The 20,899-nt window shown below is 43.6% G+C and overlaps 3 protein-coding genes across 3 annotated transcripts; 1 reads left to right on the top strand and 2 right to left on the bottom strand.

Moving 5' to 3' along the window:
• Positions 1-466: 466 nt before the first annotated feature.
• Upf1 (Upf1 RNA helicase) lies at positions 467-8,455 on the top strand. The gene is made up of 5 exons (XM_064699039.1): positions 467-735; positions 835-1,081; positions 1,176-1,802; positions 2,463-5,351; positions 6,688-8,455. Exons 2-5 carry the CDS (start codon positions 914-916, stop codon positions 6,727-6,729), a joined length of 3,726 nt encoding a protein of 1,241 aa, XP_064555109.1. The 5' UTR covers positions 467-735; positions 835-913; the 3' UTR covers positions 6,730-8,455.
• On the bottom strand, positions 8,397-19,153 carry wisp (wispy). Its single transcript, XM_064699038.1, is given in 11 exon segments — positions 8,397-9,100; positions 10,264-10,697; positions 10,766-10,881; positions 10,944-11,253; positions 12,237-12,380; positions 12,901-13,012; positions 13,014-13,121; positions 13,181-13,703; positions 14,326-15,854; positions 17,256-18,705; positions 18,910-19,153. Coding segments are annotated over 9 exon segments (4,224 nt in total). The 5' UTR covers positions 18,291-18,705; positions 18,910-19,153; the 3' UTR covers positions 8,397-9,100; positions 10,264-10,350.
• Positions 19,154-19,328: 175 nt separating this feature from the next.
• Positions 19,329-20,558, bottom strand: sicily (NADH dehydrogenase (ubiquinone) complex I, assembly factor 6 homolog sicily). Its single transcript, XM_064698987.1, has 4 exons — positions 20,341-20,558; positions 20,160-20,274; positions 19,474-20,099; positions 19,329-19,410 (listed from the first exon to the last, which is right to left on the bottom strand). The coding sequence occupies exons 1-4, from the start codon at positions 20,556-20,558 to the stop codon at positions 19,329-19,331; spliced, it is 1,041 nt and encodes a 346-aa protein (XP_064555057.1).
• Between the last annotated feature and the right edge of the window lie 341 nt (positions 20,559-20,899).

Raw genomic sequence — 20,899 nt, 5'->3', positions numbered from 1 at the left:
TTTGGTCATAGGAAAAAAAAGTTGTTTCTATTTCTATTTGAAAACTGCTTGTTTTTGGGCAATTTGTATTGCTGGTGTCGCTTTTTATAATAGAATTTAAATACAAAGTTTTTGCCAGTCGATTAGTCAAGAGAACGAGTTCAGCGAACAGCTCTTTTGAAGTTCACGCGCACACAAGCTCACACGCACACATGTAAACAACAAAGAACAACTTGCTATTTCATAAGGCGCAGAGTTTTGCGCGCGGCTGTCAATAAAATTGTATGCTGGTATTTTTTTTTGTTTTTTTTTTTTTTTTTTTTTGACGTAAAATCACCAAATGAACATATGTACATAGTTGTCAAATGGCAAATGCAATGTAGTAGCAGGCGCTGCATTAATAACAGACAAACAACTAAATGTTATAAACTGTTAGGCTTGAATTTCTTTTTTGTTTTTTTTTTTTGATTGAGCAAGTGACAGTCTTCATTGAGATTCCGTCAGGAAAGCAACGTGCTGAACGCGTCTATTTGCAATTATTTGCCTCGACTACGACGAAAATATTGCACGCGCTAAACAAAAAGTTCCGCAATAGATATATTGCAGATTTACTTAATGTTCAATTGTGGTAAACAGATGCATGGAATTTGAATACGCGACGGGGCCTGAAAGGAATAAATAGCTAAACTGACAGCTTTGACAGTCCGGGCAAAAGAAAAATCAAAAAAAAAAAAAAAAAGAAACGGAAAGCGTGAGGTGAGTGCGTGCAGCCAACAAAAAAAGTCATACAACAAAAAGCAGACAAAATAAAGAAATTGTGGAACATTGTGTACAAATGATTAAACATTGTAACAGCATTTAGTAGCGGCAACTTTATTATTAACACAATAACAACAACGACAAACACACACATTGAACACGCCAACCAGCCGCTATGAGTGTGGACACGTATGCGCCGAGCTCGGCGCTCTCGTTCCTGGACATGGATGACAATGAGCTGCTGCGCGGCGCCGATACGCAGCCAACGCAATATGATTATCGTGACTTTACCATGCCGTCCACATCGCAGAGCCAAACCCAAGCAGATCAGCTGGATTTGCAGGTGAGTGGCTGCCACGTGTGTGTGCGCGTGTGTGTGGGTGTAAATGGATTGTATCAAATGTCATCAAATTTATCGAATCTTTATCTGATTGCAGCAACGTCGTGTTAGCCTGCACAATGATATACATCCACGTCTGGGATCGATTACCAACGATTTGGCCGATTTGCAATTCGAGGAGGAGGACGATGAGGGCGGCGGCGGCGGCGGTGGCGGCGGCAACATGGCCTATGTTAAGGAGCTGCCGGCTCACGCCTGCAAATATTGCGGCATACACGATCCGGCCACCGTGGTCATGTGTAACAATTGCAAGAAATGGTTCTGCAATGGACGCGGCAGCACTTCCGGTTCCCACATTATCAATCATTTGGTCCGTGCCAAGCATCGCGAGGTCACGCTGCACGGCGACGGCCCGCTCGGCGAGACCATACTCGAGTGCTATTCGTGCGGTGTGCGCAACGTGTTCGTTTTGGGTTTTATACCCGCCAAAGCGGATTCGGTGGTGGTGCTGCTTTGCCGTCAGCCATGCGCCGCACAGAATTCGCTGAAGGACATGAACTGGGATCAGGAGCAATGGAAGCCCCTCATAGCCGACCGCTGCTTTTTGCCCTGGCTGGTCAAGCAGCCCACAGAGCAGGGACAGCTGCGTGCACGCCAAATTTCGGCGGCACAGATCAACAAGCTCGAGGAGCTCTGGAAGGACAATATTGAGGCGACATTTCAGGTGAGCGCAGAATGCACATTCTTTTTCCACATTTTACCATAATCATGGACCAGCAAATGATTGCCATGTGCTCAGGAACGTCAAGGATTTCTGATATTTTTGGAAATTCAGTTCGCATAACAATGCCATCAACATATTGATTCTGAGCATTTCGTGCAGCGATTAATATCGATATGTTTATATTGGCTGCCTAAGGCCAGTGTTGCCAACTGTAGCTGAATAATGTTGAATATGGCTGAAAATAGCTGAGTTAGCTATTTAAGCACAAATTTGTAGCCAAATCACTTGGCAATTTCAACTGTTTCCGGCTGACGACCTCTGAAATAGCTACATTTAGCTAAAATCTTGCCAACACTGCCTGAATTTGTGTGCATAATTGTTAATACTTTATGCCCGGTTTGCTTATCATATTTACGAAATTTTGGTTTTTCAATAATACCCATTCAAATCGCATTGAGCATTTTATAATGTGCTGCAAATAATTGCGAAAATATTTAGCACCATATTTGCTCAAATCCTTGTGTTTGCCATTTATTTTTGGTATTTTATCGATATGCGCATTCATTGTTTTGTTTACTAGTTCATTTTGGTATTAAGCAACAACAAAAAATGTCGATAACTCGGTTTACTTATCGATACATTAATACGATATAATTGCAGGATTTGGAAAAGCCTGGCATTGACTCGGAGCCGGCTCATGTGCTGCTGCGCTATGAGGATGGCTATCAGTATGAGAAGACTTTCGGGCCGCTGGTTCGCCTCGAGGCGGACTACGATAAGAAATTAAAGGAGTCCGCCACACAGGAGAACATTGAAGTGCGCTGGGATGTGGGCCTTAACAAAAAGACAATCGCATACTTTACGCTGGCCAAAACAGATTCGGACATGAAGCTCATGCATGGCGATGAGCTGCGTCTACGCTACGTGGGCGAGCTCTATAATCCCTGGAACGAGATTGGCCATGTTATTAAGGTGCCGGATAACTTTGGCGACGATGTTGGCCTGGAGCTGAAGTGCTCCACGAACGCGCCGGTCAAGTGTACAAGCAATTTTAGCGTGGACTTCATCTGGAAGTGCACCTCATTCGATCGCATGACACGCGCCCTGCGCAACTTTGCCATGGATCGCAATTCCGTATCGAATTACATATATTCGCGCCTGCTGGGCCATGGACGTGCCGATGGCAGCGATGAAGTGCTCTTTCGCGGACCACAGCCCAAGCTGTATAGTGCACCGCACCTGCCGGACCTCAATCGCTCGCAGGTGTATGCCGTGAAGCATGCGCTGCAGCGTCCGCTTAGCCTGATCCAGGGACCGCCGGGTACGGGCAAAACTGTCACCTCGGCGACCATTGTCTACCAGTTGGTGAAGCAGCATGCCGGCACCGTGCTGGTGTGCGCGCCCAGCAATACGGCTGTCGATCAGCTGACCGAGAAGATCCATCGCACCAATCTGAAGGTGGTGCGCGTCTGTGCCAAGAGCCGTGAGGCTATCGATAGTCCCGTTAGCTTCCTGGCACTGCACAATCAGATACGCAATATGGAAACCAATTCGGAGCTAAAGAAGCTCCAGCAGCTGAAGGATGAGACCGGCGAGCTTAGCTCGGCGGATGAGAAACGCTACCGCAGCCTGAAGCGCGGCACCGAAAACCAATTGCTCGAGGCGGCCGATGTCATTTGCTGCACCTGTGTGGGCGCTGGTGATGTTCGTCTGTCCCGCATCAAATTCACATCGATACTGATTGACGAGTCCATGCAGTCGACGGAGCCGGAATGCATGGTGCCCGTGGTGCTGGGCGCCAAGCAGTTGATCCTGGTCGGCGATCATTGCCAGCTGGGTCCGGTGGTCATGTGCAAGAAGGCGGCACGCGCCGGTCTCTCGCAGAGTCTGTTCGAGCGTCTGGTGGTGCTGGGCATACGTCCGTTCCGACTCGAGGTGCAGTATCGCATGCATCCGGAACTGTCGCAGTTCCCATCGAATTTCTTCTACGAGGGCTCGCTGCAGAACGGCGTCTGCGCCGAGGATCGACGCCTTAAACTGGACTTCCCCTGGCCGCAGCCAGAGCGCCCGATGTTCTTTTTGGTTACGCAGGGTCAGGAGGAGATTGCCGGCTCGGGCACATCATTTCTTAATCGCACCGAAGCGGCCAATGTGGAGAAGATCACGACACGCTTCCTGAAGGCGGGCATCAAGCCCGAACAGATCGGCATCATAACGCCCTACGAGGGACAGCGCGCCTATCTGGTGCAGTATATGCAGTACCAGGGCAGCCTGCATTCGCGTCTCTATCAGGAGATCGAGATAGCCAGCGTGGATGCGTTCCAGGGCCGTGAAAAGGACATCATCATAATGTCCTGTGTACGCTCGAATGAGCGCCAGGGCATCGGCTTCCTCAACGATCCGCGTCGCCTTAACGTGGCCCTAACACGCGCCAAATACGGCATCATCATTGTGGGCAATCCCAAGGTGCTGGCCAAACAGCAGCTGTGGAATCACTTGCTTAACTTCTACAAGGATCGCAAGGTGCTCGTCGAGGGCTCACTGAACAATCTAAAGGAATCGCTCATACACTTCCAGAAGCCCAAGAAGCTGGTGAACAACATGAACATCGGCGCCCACTTCATGTCCACCATGATGGCCGATGCCAAGGAGGTAATGGTACCCGGCTCCATATACGAGCGCAGCAGCGGCTACGGCCGCCAAATGTCCGTCAATTCGCAGTCACAATCAATCAATGGCGGCCACTATGCATCTAATGCCTATGGTGGCGGCGCCGTTGCCACCGCCGCCGGCGGCAACAATATGTCCAATGCAGCCGGCTACGGTGCCGGCAATGGCAATAATAATTATGGCAGCATGGCCAATCCTGGCGTCGGCGTCGGCGGCGGCGTCGGCGTCAGCGTCGGGGTCGCCGGTGGCGGTGCTGTTGGCGGCGGAGCCAATCCCGCCAGCTGGACGGCCAACCATCTGCACGATTCGATTGGGTATATATCAAATGATCATGGCGCCGCCGCCTTGGGCAACATGCCGGTGCCCGTCGGCATGTTCATGAACATGAGCAATCTTCCGCCGCGTTTCTACAATCAGCATCAACAAGCAATTATGGCCGCCAAACAGAATCGTGCCATGCAGCAGCAGCAGCAGCAGCAACAGCAGCAACAGCAGCAACAGCAGCAACAGCAGCAGCAACAGCAGCAACAGCAGCAGCAGCAACAACAGAACCAAGCGGGCTACGTGCCGCCGATTATCGGTGGCAAGAAGAGCGGCAAGTTGTCCAAGGCGCGCGCTGGCAATTTCCATTCGCTGACAGTCGGCGGCGGAGCTGGAGCTGCGGCAGCCGGCGCAGCAACTGGAACAGGCGCAGCAACAACTACGACAATCGGAGCAACAATCGGCGCGACTCCATTCAGCCAACAGCCGACGGCGCTGTCGCTGCAGATGACACAGCCGAGCGGATTTGCGCTCTCCCAGCAGCCGGAATTATCGCAGGACTTTGGTCAGATCTCGCAAATGGATGGACTGCTCTCCCAGGATGTCGCCTTCAATGTGGTAAGTCCTTACAGTCTCAATCGCAAGCACGAAGCGACTGCGCGCAAGCTCTTCTAGTCAGTGTGAGAGAGAGAGAGAGGGATACAGAGAGAGAGAGAGAGAAAGAGAGAGAGGGAGGGAGAGAGAGAGAGAGCTTGGAACCGAGAAATATATTGAAGAATTCCAAGTAAATTTATGAAGAGAGAAAGAATTTATGCAACTGTGAATACCGATTGATTCAGAACGCAATTCACAATTTTTGAAGGTATTCAGTATTCGTTACGAGTGTCTTAATTATCGTTAATATATATATATATATATATATATATATTATCTGAGTAATATATGTAACTTCAATTATATATTGTACTAGTTAGCGAAATAAATCAACTTACGATTAATTTATGTTTAAGTCAATTCGTTATATTTCAAGTTCAATTCGTTGCTGGCAAAACTAACGAGTACGCTATCGTTCTTATAATTGGATATGCAAGCATTTTTCCAGTTGACATTGTGTTGTAATTTGTTAATTACACATTCAGATTATTGTATTTTAGTTTTCTGTTTACCAGCGAGTAAATAGTTATTGTTTTAATTTATTGTAGTTTCAATGCTGAACTCGTTGCTGCCAAGTAACGAGTAGTTTCTGGTTATGACAATTTGCTGCACTTTAAAGAAATCATTTTTAATCCACAAAATTGGTTGTAACCTAATTTGAATTCGTTTGCGACAAACTAACGAGTAAGCTTATTTTAATATTAATAAGTAATGTAAGATAAGAATAATTCACCATGCATTTGCAAGTTAAGCTTGTTGTGACGAGTGTGAATCAGGTCGTTGAAAATCAAGATGATTTAGTTGCAGCATACCAACGAGTCGGATATGTTAATTTGAGTCTTCATAGGCAATTAAAGACAATCACTCGTTGCTCCATACTAGCTAGTGTGTCACATTCTTAAATCAACTCGTTAAATCTTAATTTGATTTAGTTGCAACACACTGACGAGTCATATATGTATATAGTGATTGGAGTCTTTAAATTTTAAAATTTTAACTGGGTTTTTTAATCAGTAGTAGGTAATTTAGGCCGAGAATTCGTTGCTCTATACGAACGAGTATGTCACATTCTTTCGCGAACTCGTTACTTACGAGTAACATGCAAATAACATCGAATTGATTTAAATTTAACTCAAACTAACGAGTAACATTCGTAAAATGTACCCGATTTATTTTAAAATATTTGTTAGCTGCCTACTAACTTATGATTAAGAACAATATGCTGCGACTTTAAAGTAACGAGAACTTTGTTTTTTTTTTTGTTCTTGTTCTTTTTCATACTTGTTCGTTGGCGGCGCAGTCGGGCGAACGCAGTTTGAACCAATTTTCGCAACCTTACTGAGATGCTTGAGGAGGCGCGCACAATTGCAACAACAATTTACAACAACAAACACAACAAACTAAACAACAAACAAATTGTAAGAACTTTGAAGCCATCATGCAGCAGCAGCAGCAGCAGCAGCGGCGGCGGCGGCGGCGGTAGCAGCGAAAGCGTCAGCGGCGGCAGCAGCAGCAGCAGCAGCAGCAGCAGTTAGCAAGCGGCGATAAAACAAAAACAACAACAGCGACAGCGACAACAGCAGCAGCAGCAGCAGCAACAGCAACAACAACAACATGAACGAGCAACAAAAGGAAGACGCAGAGGCAAGCAAAATGGAAAAAGCAGCATGGAAAAAGTCTATCAAACAGTTAAACTCGGCCAACACACAGAAGCGATCAGGCAAACAGCCTAGGCACAGTTAAAGCAGAAAGCGTTAGCGAGAACGAGAAAGAGCGAGAGAGAGAGAGAAAGAGACAGAAAGCAATGAATATATAGAAGCGGCATCAGTGGAAAAGAAAGAAGCAGCAGCTGCGGCCACGCAGACAAACAACACTGACATGTGGCCAACAGATGTAGCTGGGCACACTTTTTTTGTATAGCTCCCAGCTTTAGCTCAGCCATGCGCAGGCTTTGAATGCAGCCAGATGGGCGAGCGGGCAACGACGGCGGCAGCGACGGCGGCGGCGGCCACACAGCGCAAGACGCGGACTGCGCCTGCAGATGCAGATCGTTGCTGGAGACAACGTCGAGGCGCCATGTTTCGTTCTTTCTTGTACACCCCAAAAACAAAGAGAAGAAAGTTCAAAATTGACGACGATTAATGCGCGGAATGATGCCGCTTCACTTACCTCCCCCTCCCCCTACCCCTACCCCAGCCCAAACCCTTACAAATGAGGTATTGAAGAAAAGGACAGAAAAACAACCTAGACCCGTTTAATAATTTTTAATGGAATTTTTTGTTTTTGTCTGGCTTATGTCGAGTTTTGGAATTTTTCCACTTAAAAACCAACTTTTTGCCACTGTTGTATTTTTCCAAGGAACGTTTTTGTTAATTGTATGCGAGTGCCATTTGTTTCTGTTTTCAAAAGTGCAAAAAAAAAAAAAAAAAAAAAATGCCCCACAAATATTTCCAAACATTTGAAATTGCATTGTGGCGCCCTCTAGCGGCGGCCAGAACACAATATTTAAATTATTCAAAGCGTTTGGAGATCCTTTTCTTTTTGTTGTCGGAAAACATTATTCGAACTCATTTTAAATATTGTTGAATTGAAACAATTCAAGATTTTTTTAAATACATAAATATATACAAATATATATATATATGTATATGTTTTTTAAAGAATTACCGCCCTCTGGCGGCGACCAGTCGAAAACATATTTTACACGGTTTGGAAATGGATTTCATTTATGAATTTCGACACTTATATATTTCAATAGTCTTGAATTTCCCTAAAACAAAAAGAAATAAACATTGGAAAATTTTCTTAAAGCTCACAAATAACGGTTACAAAACAGTTTACCCCCCACCCAACCCTTCCAGCTAATTTGTTAACACAGACTCAAGTACAATAATAATAAAAAAAATTACATGAAAGGAACCCAACAAAGAAAATGGATTTTCCACACATATGTAAAAATTGTGATTATTTCCTGCCCAATTGAATATGAAAATAAACAAGTTCTGAATGTGTTCTGAATAAAGAATTTCATTTAATTTTGCAAAACAGATGAAAAACTATAAACGAAAGTTGCATTTTCTTTACTTTTTTTTTGTTTTGAGTTTTGTTTTTGCATGGATTAATATTATACGACATTGGATGGGTGTACTCGGTATATGGTTGGGTTTCCATCTCTGCAGCTCTTTCGCTTAACATATTTCACATTTCAGGATTCGACTTGTATTATTATTAACATTCTTGTTACACATTTTCTAACTGTCTTAAAAGCTGAAGCAAAATGCATGCCAAAAGAAAATGCATGGAAAATAAATGTGGAAAAATAATTTCACTTTTTGGCATGCTTACAATAATTGTGACGTGAAGCGATCAAAAAAAAAAGAAAGAAGAAACTTAACAATTACATTGACGAAGGGGCTACGATTTGATATAATTTAAATAGAGAACATTGGACAAGAATTATATATATATATATTAATGTGTATGTAGTTGAAATTAAAGGGTATCCAAACTCAATGTGATTGAATTTGAATTTACAAAATGCACTGGAAAACTTGTAGCCAAAAGGTTTTACAATAATTGTTTTTGTATATATTTATATAGATTTTCATTATTATTTAATTTTCTGTGTTTTTTTTTTTCTTTTATTTTTTTCGTGCGTTGTTTTATTTTGTTGAAGCGCACATTTCAAATATGTTTGCACTTGCGAGTGCGGGCTGTAAGAGATGCATATTATATTATATAATAGGATGGATTGCTCGAATTTGTATTCTGTCTCTTTCCGAGATCTTTCAATATTTTGAGTGCTGTTTACATGTGCAGAGCTACTTGGTAATATATTTAAGCGACATTCAAACTTGCTCTATAAAACTTCATGAATTGACAAGTTGTTTGTTTAAACAAAGATTTACAAATATCAAAATTTATATAATATATTATACAATTAACCGTGCACGTGTAAAATAAGCACATAGATACAAGCATTAATAATATTATTCTACATGAGTTTTACATGGACAGTCTCTATTCATATCACAGTTATATAATCTTGGGTTTCCCAATGGTAGATATCATAATTTATTTATATAATATATGCCAAGTTTTGAAACGGCTTGAATTCGGAATTTCAATTTATGTGTTTACCATATGCCGAACCTTAGCTCTGAGCACAAAATAGCTTGAATCCCAGCGATGGATTTATCTAATTATATTTGAATATTTATAACAAACCAAGGCTGGAACCAATTGTTTACTTCATGGATGTGTAAAACTTGTCTAACGAACTGAACGATCTATGATCCGTGGTTACTGATATATGATCTAATATATTTTACATTATATGACATAAATTGAGAGATTCTTGATACAGATCAACAATATACATATATACTTCATTCATACTCTACACAAACTGATAGATGGTACATTAGCTTGTCTGTGCGTTCGTCTTTTGTAGCTAGAATCTTCAGACTAAGCCATACAACTTTAAGTCCTTCATTTTACATATAGCTAACTACATATTCTTCTAGGTGCTCTACTGTTTTTAAGTCATTGAAAATGGGTAAAAAGAATGTATTGGATTATTATTAAAACGAGTTTTAAAAATCTGACACTGATTAGCTGAAATTTGCGTTTTCCGCGCAGTTTCCGATGCTGAGAGTGGATTTTCTAAGGTGCTTTTGTTTTTCTGAACAGTGTTGAGCACGTCTCCAATGAATTGCTCTAGTGTGCACTAACAGTTAAGATAACTAGAGCACAGCTCTCCAGCTCAGACTGTTTGGGTTGTACATGTGACAATTTCATAAACATAGATAACCTACCTCTAGCTGAAACTAAACCTAAACCTTAGATTCCCGCCGAGTTTGCAACTACAACTGACCTGTGGGTTTAATGAAATGCCTGGCTTAATGACAAGCAGACAAATCATCCAGAGACGCCGCACACTTTGGATGTGGCTTCTTAATGCCTAAACCAGATGCGAGGCAGGCGGCGCCGCATAGGTGCCTGCCGTGACCAGTTTCGATGGAGCCGTTGTGGCGGAGTTGCGGGCGTGCACCAGATGCTGATGCTGATGCTGATGCGGCTGATGTGCTGATGGATGATTGTTGTGGGCGGGATGCGAATGGAGATGCAAGAGGGGCTGATGCTGGTGCATGGCCGTTGGGCGTTGGGTGTAATGAATGGGCGTAAATATGGAGGCCAAGTCCAATGTGTGCTCCAGTCGACGCGCCGTCGACACAAATATCGCCTTGACCCGCTCAAAGGTCGCATAGTCATAGACAGAGCGCGCCGTATTGGACAGATCGAAGGGCTCTGGCAAATTGAAGCAACAATCGATATCAAATTGATTTGTCAAATCGAAGGATTAGCGAACAGCTCACCCTCAATATTCAGCTCCTTCCATTGGTGTATATCGTTTTTGGGGCTCTTGGCCAGACGGCAGGCGGCGACGGGCAAAATGCCGCCGGTGCGTATGGATATCGCATTGTTCCGATAGCTGTAAGTATATATGTATATAGATATATCTTAATCTTCTGCTTTCTGTTATCTCACACTCACTCAAAATTGCTGTAGTACTTGAAGAAGCCCAACAGATGCTCGCCCAGGGTCTGTGTGTTGTGCGTCTGATATGGCTCGATGGGCTCTATTAGATCGAGATCGAGGCATTCCTGCTGCCCCAAATTGAACTTCTCTGGGTACAGTGCCTGCAGGCAGGGCAGCACATGCGGCACACAGCCATGCTGCAAATAATGGAGCACCATCAGCACCAGCGAGTAGCTCGACACGGTCATCCGTTTGGCATCGTTGATGTCGTGATATTGCGCCCACAGCTTGACAATAACCACAAGCGGCCGGGTGCGCCAGTCCACTGCGGGCATGAAGGTGAACAAGGTGTACATTAGACATTTTTTTACGAGAGTTTTCCGCTTTAAAGATACCCTGTATTTATACAAGAATGTTTTTTCAGCATGGTTCTAGTTTGACGGGGGTGACTATTTAGTTTTGATATCATCTGGAGATGATCAGGCAACAAAGATTAGTCGATATTTATCGATTTTGAAAAAAAAGACGAATCATTAAAAAAGGCCTTCTTGATCTTTTGCGCATTTTGGTGTCCAATAAATTGTCACCTCAGGATATGCTCAAAAGAAACTGACGTTAATAATCGATATCGATATTTATCGATTGTTTAAAAACAAGCGAATTATCGAAAAATGTAACTTTAATTGCATTTCTTATATAGCGAACTACATACTGAATTTGGTGTCGTCTAAATTTCAAATCTTTAATTGTAATCGATAAATATCGATTGTGAAATTATGGGCGATTTATCAGAAATTTTTGATCTCTATCCACAAATGCTATATACCGGATTTGGCGAGTAATAAATTGTTTTCTCTAGATATGCCAAAATAAAAGAGGCGCAAGTTTAGCTCATTTTTTCGATAACTAATCAACGTTTAAAAACTCGATAAATAACATTTTTATCAATTATTTATTTATCGATATTTTAAAAGAGGTTGAGCTATCGGTAGAGTTATTGATTGATATTTGAAAAGGAAGAGAAACAAAGTCTACATACAAAATTGGGAATCTCTCGCTTCTATAGTCCATGAGATCTGTTTGTTTGAACAAAGGAACCGCTAAGTTGATGCTGAGCAAGAATATATATATAATTCATTGGGTTGCAGATGCTACCTTGTCTCGCTTACTAAATGACTTTCATGTTAAATAAATTCCTCAGCTAGGTTTTGTGTTAACAAAGTTATGGAATTATCTCTGATATATCAGATTTATAGTAGTACTTACGCATCTGTGGAATTATTCTTAAAATCTTTCTTGAGTACTTACACTGCGCGTACAATTGCAGCAAATATGTGTTTTTGATGCCCACACAATTGTTATAGTTGAGATCGACTTCGATGCCGTTGATGCGATCCTTGAAACGCAGGATCGGGACACGTGCCTCAATTAAATTGAAATCCTGAAAAGCTTCTGCAATAAGATGGGTCATTAATAAGTTGTTGATAATTGAAAGTAATAGCAATATGTTGCTTGAAATTAGTTAAACATCCGATTAAATGTAAAGCAGCAAAAGCTTTAGCAGCTTTCAAAAAGCTGATGGGTAATTAATGTGCTTCAAAGCTGCAGCAATTTAGAATGTGACACAATAACCCAATAATCTAATGTAGTAAAAGCTTCTTGGATGAGCTTTTAATGCGCTTTCAAGTTGAAAAATTGTTTAACAAGAACTACAAGCGCTTTTCTAGCATTTCATAAGCTTTAAGAATCGAGTAATTTACAAGAACTAGAATTAAAATTGAAAAGCTTTTAAGCAAAAAGTGAGCTTCAAAGCGCATTGAACAGAGAATTGAGTAGAGATTAATCGCAGGCTTAAGCTTCACGAGCTTTTAAGCAAAAATTGAGCTTTGAAGCGTATTGGACAGAGAATTGAGCAGAGATTAATCGCAGGCTTAAGCTTAACTAGTCATGCGCTAACTTGTGTGGCACTTGCCCATTTCCTTGAGGACCGCATTGAACAGATTCAGTATCATGAGCGCCTCGGCGCGCAGCTCGCTGTGATAATGATGCTGCTGCTGCTGCTGCTGTTGCTGCTGTTGCTGCTCGCGTTTGTTGCTCCGGCAACAGGCACATATCGATGTCCGAGGAGTCCGTGCCGAAGCCGGTAATGGTCGAGCCAACCAAACAGATGCGATAGCGCGAGAACATCAGCTGCTATAAAGATAAATATGTGAAGCGTTTTGGGCAGCAGCATTTACTTTAGCCACACTCACGTTTATACCGATGAACAGATAGCGCCACAGACGCATCTTCAGCTTGAACTTGGCGTGCGTCTGCTGTGCGGCACGAAACCGTTTCCATATGTCCAGCGATAGATTGTCATATTTGCAATGGCAGATCAGCTGCTCCGGCTGCATCGTTAGCTCCACATTGCGCGCATGGTCCAGATAGCGATCCGGCGGCAAGATTAGCTCATACCAGGATGCCGGCCAAGATGCGCTGCCACCGCAGCCGCAATTGGGCCCACAATAATGCGGATATGCCCCGCCCCCCACGGGCAGATTGTGTGTGGCCGCCGCCAGCGGCGGCGGCGCTGCTGTTGCCGGCGGCGGTATACCAAACGGTAACAATGCATGCAAGCCATTTCCCATGCCGGCCACATGCGGCGATCCTCCTAGATGCGGCGACAACTGTTGACTGGGCGCTGCCATGGCAGCGGGGCCGTTGCCCGAGACGTTGCCCGTGCCCGTGGCTGGCGGCGTCGGTGACACGGACAACAGCTCCGATGACGTCAATCTGCGGTGGATAAATAAGTGAGGATAAATAAGAGAGGCAATTATTATTTAACCAACTGTGTAATGCTTGAAGGGAGACCCCTCGCAGACACCATTAAGTACATATATATACATATTCTTGATCAGCATCCGTCCTTCATAAATGTTTTGTTCTCGAGAATTATAAGAGTTCGAGTCTTGAAATTTGGAACGTAGTTGCTCCTCGTTTCAAATCATCTATCGTTCATTCCGTTTCTATGAAATCGATAACAATTGTTATCGATATTCTTTTTATCTCGGAGCTTGAGAGAGTTAGAGATCAAGAAGTTAGTATGTAGACCCTCGTATAGCTTCGGAATATTTCACTAATGGAACGCATAAAGATCGCACAATAAAAAAAAAAATGATTCAAGAATGCATTTGCCATAGCGGGAAGCTGAGGAAAGGGTATCTCGCAGTCGGGCACTCCCGACCAGTGCGCTCTTGCCTAACGTGAACTGCAAGACAGATGCGACGGACAGGACTTGAATTGTCCTTGCAATCAAGAACTTATATATATGTACATAGGGTATTCTAACTGGGCATGTTCAACAATATAATTACAGGGTATACTAAAGCTTATTTATATATGATGCAACACCCACCGACTGCGACTGCTCCATTGCGACTCGCTTGCCAGCGAGCACGTGGACGAGGCGGGCGAGACGGCGCGATGCGAGGCGATCCGACTGTGCGCGGAGCCGCTGGAAATGCTGCTCGGACTTGGACCAAAGGCGGCCGCCGGATAGCAAGGCGAATTGGCATGTGACCAGGCGGCGGCGGCGGCGGCGGCGGCATTGTTATAGCCATCGCCAAAGCTAAAGAAGAGTTGCTGCTGTTGCTGCTGTGCTTTGTTTGGGAACAACTGTTGCTGTTGCTGCTGCTGCTGCTGCTGTTGTTGTTGTTGTTGTTGCTGTTGTTGTTGCTGTTGGTGCAGCATAAAAGGCAGCGCTGCGAAGCTGGGACTGGGCACAGCCATCAGGCCGGAGAGCTCCACGTTCTTGTTGCTGCTGCTGCTGTTGGCCGTGCTGCTGGCTGCTGCCGCTGTTATTGCCTCGTCCAATTGCGCGCAGCTTATCATATTTGTGGGCGTGGTCGCAGCCGCGTCCGGCGTCAGTGCCGCTGGCGATAATATGCCTGGCGCCAGCATGGCCAATTGCAGAGCTGGCGGCGGCGGCGGTTGCAGAAACATGTTGCGATTGGTTGCAGCTGCAACAGTTGCTGTTGCCGTTTCAGCTGTTGCTGCTGCAGCTGCCATTTGCATGCCAGCAACAGTTGCTGTTGCAGATGTTGCTGCTGCTGCTTTTTTTGCTGCTGTTGCGGCCGGCTGCTGCGTGGGCGGCTGCACATCAACGTCCACATTCACATAGGTCAGATTATAGAAATTCTGATGCTCGGCGCTTGTGGGCGTGCCACTGCCAGACATTAGCGTATGATAATGATGCTGCTGCTGTTGCTGCTGCTGGTGTTGCTGATGTTGCTGATGCAGCTGATAGTAGTTGCTCTTGCCGGCAACATGATTGATTTGAGCAGCAGCAGCAGCAGCCCCGCCAGCGACAGCAACATTTTGCATGCGCCGATGTGCGCCATTATAATTGCTGGCGGACACAATTTCAATTGAGTTTTGTGCAGCTGTTGCTGGCGTGCAGCTGCTGCTGTTGTTGCCGTTGCTGTTGCTGTAGTGCAGCTTCTTGTTGCGGCGAAAGTGCGTGTTGTGCATGTGATTGTTGTGATGTTGCTGCTGGGCATGGTGTGCTTGCGCCTGCGGCTGTTGTTGATAGTTGTTGTTGTTGTTGTTGTGATTGTAGCTGTAGTTGCCGCTGCGATAACGCTGCTGATAAGCGCCCGATTGCTGCTGTTGCTTGTGTTGCTGTTGCTGCTGTTGTTGCTGTTGCTGCTGCTGCTGCTGCTGCTGGTTGGCCTTGTCCGCATCGGGCAGCAGCTCCTTTTGCAGAAACGAGGCAATTGTCAGCTGCTTCGGCTGTGAATAATAATATTGATAATAATGCGGCTGCTGATCCCCTGTTGCTCCTCCGGCTCCCGATGCTGTTGGTGCAGCTGCTGCTGCTGCTGCTGCTGCTGCCAGAGCCAGCTCCGTTTCCTTTTGCGTGGCCAGCGCCGCCTCCAACTGCTGCTGTAGCAAGCGGGCGAAATACTTAAGTGAATGTTAATAGTAAAGCAATCAAAAGTTAACTAACTTTGGTATTCCAAAGAGCTGAATGTACTTGCAGATATTGTAACTATTTATCTATTTGCTGATCAGGGAAGAAGCTGACACAATAATGTTTAACATTTAGCGAGCAAAGCGTTAAATACACAAAAAGAATTCGATTAAACTTGCATTTTCATCATTATTCATTTGAACCGTGCAACGCCAGGTAATTTCTTTTAGAGTAAGTTAAGGAATCGAGCTCCTTTGAAGTTGGCGTTAAATACACAAAACGATTTCCGTTAAACTTGCATTTGTATCGCTATTAATTTCAACCGGACAATGCCGGGTAATTTCGTTAAGGGTTCCAGCTCCCGTGAATTAAAGTAGCTTTGTGTTCGCGTGAAGATCGCGTTTAATACACAAACGATTACACTTATATTTTCATCATTATTAATTTGAGCCGTGCAACGCAGGGTAATTTCTTAAATTATCGAAACATTTATCAAAAATACAATAGATCATTCTGTGCTTTATGCTATTAGCTTTCGGCTAGTTAAACCTATCGCTGCAAGTATATTATATATATGGGTAGTTCCAGGGCTAATCAGGGATTAATATAAATGAAAAAAAAAGTTAAACTTCCAGTTGTGATGGATTAATCTTTGAATTGTTTCTTTTGATGGCAATATTTTTAGTGCAAGGCATGGGACTCTGTTTGAATGGAAGAATATGGGCAAAAATCGGTTAACGATTCGAATCCTAACTTTGCCTTAAGCTACGCTTCGTAAACCTGGTTTTTCACTGGGTCTTGGCCTATATTTGAATGGAAGAAATCAAATTTATAAATATATATATGTATAAATGCCCGCTCCTCTGAAAATATTGCACATTGTAAATATTTGCATAGAGAAAATGCGGGCTACATTTGAACTCAACCCAAAACTGGTCGCTTCCATTCTAATGGGGGTCAAGGTTTGCTTTCGTGTTGAGACAAAAGACTTTTTATTGAACCAAGCCCTTTCAGTAAAACTAAATGATTCGGTTCGGGTTGCGGTTCAGCTTTAATTCGCTTTATATTAAAAAGGATTTGTAGTTCAGGGTTCGAACCGGTTCGGTTTAAGGGTTAAGAGACAGCTGCCTTGATAATGAGTTTGATTAAAATGTTAAAGGCATCTGCCAAATATTGCTTGAGTTTCTCTCTATATACATAACTCGAGTAATATTTGGATTTTAGTTTTTATAATTCCTAAAATGCTTCTAAGTATAATTCCCCAATTCTCTAATTCACAAGACTTTGCTATCCTGAATGGGACTCGAATTTGTAGACTGGAATTTGTAGCCTTATGTGTTAGGTTAAGGACTTTGCTTTAACAGTTAGCTCACTTCCTTCTGCTGCATTGTGGGCTGCTGTGGATAGCTCGTCTTCCAGAAGGACAACGGTTGTTGTCTAGACCTCTGCGTCTTGTTGCTGTTGTCCGTTTGTTGTTGCTGTTGTTGTTGTTGTTGTGCCAATGCGGTTGCTGTTGCTTGTTGCTTTGTTGCTGCTGCTGTTGCAGTTGCCAATGTTGTTGATGTGCTCTGTTGTTGTTGCTGTTGTTGTTGTTGTTGGCGGTCATCATTGTTGCTGCTGTTGTTGCTGTTGTTGTTGCTGTTGTTGTTGCTGTTGCTATTGTTGGCTGTCGGCGTTGTTGATGACTCGGAGCAGCTGTGATAAAACGCCGACGAGCTGCTCGATTCCGCCGAAGATGACAGCGAGTTGCGTTTCTTAGTGTTGTTGTTGTTGTTGCTGTTCGATTTTTGTTGCTGCTTTGTGACGGCGTTGTTGTTGTTGTTGTTGCTATCGTTGCTGCTGCTGCTGTTGCTGCTGTTGTTGTTGCTGTCGTTGCTGTGCTTGCAGCTTATTTCTTCAATAATATTTTGATTTTTCATCACGTTGTTGTTGTTGTTGTTTGACAGCTTTGTTGCTGCTGCTGTCGCTTGTTGTTGCTGCTGCTGCTGCTGCTGCTGGTTGCAGTTGTAGCTGTTGCTGCCAAAATATTTCTTGCGCGTAAAGTTGTGCATATTGTTGTTGTAGTGCACCTGTTGTTGTTGTTGTTGTGGCTGTTGTTGCTGCTGCTGCTGGCGCTTGGCATGTTTATTGTCCGCGTTGCTGCTGTTGCTGTTGTTGCTGCTGCTGCTGCTGCTGCTGCTGCTGTATTTGGGTTGCCGCACCACGTTGTTGGCCTTGTTGTTGTATTTGTTGAACTTGACCTGAGCGCCACAGCGATATTCGCGTTGTTGTTGTTGTTGCTGTTGCGTTGTTGTTGTTGTCGTTGTTGCAGCAGCCGCAGCAGCAGCCGCCGTCTCCGCTGCGCTGGCAACAGCAACATTTGTGGCAAAGATTTTCATTTCAGCTCGGCTCGTGTACATAGGAAGCATTCGGAGTATAATTATTTGTTGGGCCGCGCTTTGAGTTTGTGTATAAAAAATGGCTCAAAGCAGGTGTCGCTTACGTTTAAAGTAAAACTATATTTATTATTTTTTTTTTTTTTAAAACTTTTTATGTTAATTTTTAATATATTTTAATTTTTTTTTGTTTTTTGTTTTTTATTTTTTATGTATTTTTTTGATTTTTATATTATGTTTACGTACGACTTTTGAGCTTGTTTCATTTAATTTGTGCCCGTTTATTACTTATTCAGTTTCTTTACGCTAATTTTTATTTGATTATTTTTGTTGTTTTTTCGGTTACTCTGTTCTTATTGGAACTTGCCGCCACTGTATAGAAGTAACCGTATTTCTTTATTGCGTTTGTCTATCCTTGTTGCTTTTCTTCTGCCCGACCAGCTCTGAGCTGGGTTTGCAGTGTGTGGAAAAGAGAGAGGGCGAAAGAGGACACAATAAATATCCGTTAATTTTGTAGAAGCAACGAAATATAGAGAGAGGCAAACAAATTCTTATTGTATTTGCATGTACTGAAAAAAAATGGCGCGTATTCAATAATAGTTAGGCCTGCACAAAAACAATCAACATTAAGTTTGTATTAATTGGAACTTACCATAAAATGTTTATATGAATACAAATTACTTATTTTTGTTGCTTAGTTCACTTAGACTAAACGGTGCTTGAAATTCGAAGTGCGCCTGGCGCACGGCTCCGTTTGCAAAAATTTGCAATAACACACAATGGGTACATTAATATTATTTTGTAAGAAACATTCATTTAAAAATTGCGACACATTTCATATGTTTTATTTTGATTCTTTGCTCTAACACTAAAAACTAAAAAAAAAAATCCACAACGCGCTACTTTTAAGAAACAGCAGCAACTACAAGGCATCGATACATACTGAGCGCCAGTGTTGGGCATCGATTTTGTTATCGATCCTTTGGTAAAAATTCAATGAATTCTTTTTATCTAATTGATTTTAATAATTAACAAATTTCAACAGCCCGTACACTAATGATAATTTAAATTTCAGTATTTGTTAAACAGCGTCTTCCAAAAGAGACGCGCCGGCAACATGGTGTCCCGTTTTATGCAACTCGGATGCGTAAGCCTGAAATTATGCAGAGTGAAAACGATTAAATTGATATTTAAATTGGTTTTTTATTTCACTTACTGAAAGCGCGCCCGGCGCAAGCGCTCCAAGTAGCCCTCTGTGGGAACGGCAGGCAGAAAAATCTTGCGCACAAGCCGCGGCATTTGCGGCAACAGCTGCCGCGTCAATTTTAAATGTGCATTGGCCGCACTCGCTACCTCAAAGATGCACTCCTCGACTCCCTTGTCATCACGCTGGCTGCGCAGGATGCGCTCTTGACTGACACCATGCCGCACCAACACCTCGAGCGGCACACAAACCACTTGCTGGCGTCCAGCGTGTGGTATAGCACGCAACAGCATGGAAATGCCCTGTGCCTTGCCCAAATGCGAGGCAGCATGATCCACTTGAATATCCTGTACGCCGCTCAGTTGCACTAGCAGATGCAGCAGCGATGAGCAGGTCTGATCTGCATAGTCCTCCAGCTCGCGTATCGTCTCGAATGCTTGATTGGGCGCACGCTCGCGAGCGGTAACCAGCCGGCGTAAATATAGCTTGTTCAGTTTGGTTGTACCCACCGTGCGTCGCAGTTCACGCAGCACGGGCTGATCCTTGACATAGGAATTACTCGACTTTGGCTCAAAGCACTTGTCTATGGAATCGTACCAAAACTTAAGGCGCAATTTAGCTATTTGTGGCTCGGTCAGCTGCAAGCACTCAATTATGTTAAAATACTGAATAATGTGCGTGATATTTTGTCAACTTACCTGGGCGCCAACGGCGCGAGAGACCTCCACATTGAAAGCCCGAAGAGCAAATGCCGCGGGACGCAGCTCCTTTGGCAGTAGCAAAGTAGTTAAATAGTTCTCATAATCAAATTTTCTGTACCGATTTTATGGACAATCATTAAGTGGTGTGAAAGGGAATGCGCCATGTGGTTCTACTTACTCCACCAGACCCATGCAATATTTGGCACCAAATTTATCTTCTCTGCTGACCGCTTCTGTTGTTTGTGTTGTTGTGGCCTTAAGCTGCTGTTGCTGTTGTTTTCGCTGCTCCTTTTGTGGCTGGTGGACGGGGGAACTAGTGCCACTGCTGCTTGCATGCCTGGCCACAATTTGGCTGACAAATAATTGTCCATTGCTATTTTGTAACAGCCGCCGCATTTGTTATTTATTTTCACAAAACAGAGCTGCTCCCCACTTAACAGAGCTGCTCCTCACTGTGATGCTACTAGCCTCGAATAAGTTCGATAAGTGGTTACAGTATGCTAATTGGAAATGAGGACAAACAGGAATATTATATGAAAAGCGTATTATATATGGAGCGTAGAAAATCACAAAAAGCACATTCGATTTTGGCCCAGCTCGAAATATAATATGCCGTTTACCCAAAAAGATTTAATTAAAAAAGCTTTCTACGCAAGTGTTTTTTGCAGAAGCGTAATATACAATATAAATTACTGACGTTTTTGGTTAAAAATTGCAATATCGTTTTTACCAGCCGT

The sequence above is a fragment of the Drosophila montana genome, unplaced genomic scaffold (genome assembly GCF_035044405.1).
Source record: "Drosophila montana isolate Dmon_TW-CO22-7 unplaced genomic scaffold, ASM3504440v1 contig_787_1, whole genome shotgun sequence".
Classification (NCBI taxonomy): domain Eukaryota; kingdom Metazoa; phylum Arthropoda; class Insecta; order Diptera; family Drosophilidae; genus Drosophila; species Drosophila montana.
The sequence above is the reverse complement of the archived record's forward strand: the minus strand, read 5'-3'. Positions and strand labels throughout refer to the sequence as shown.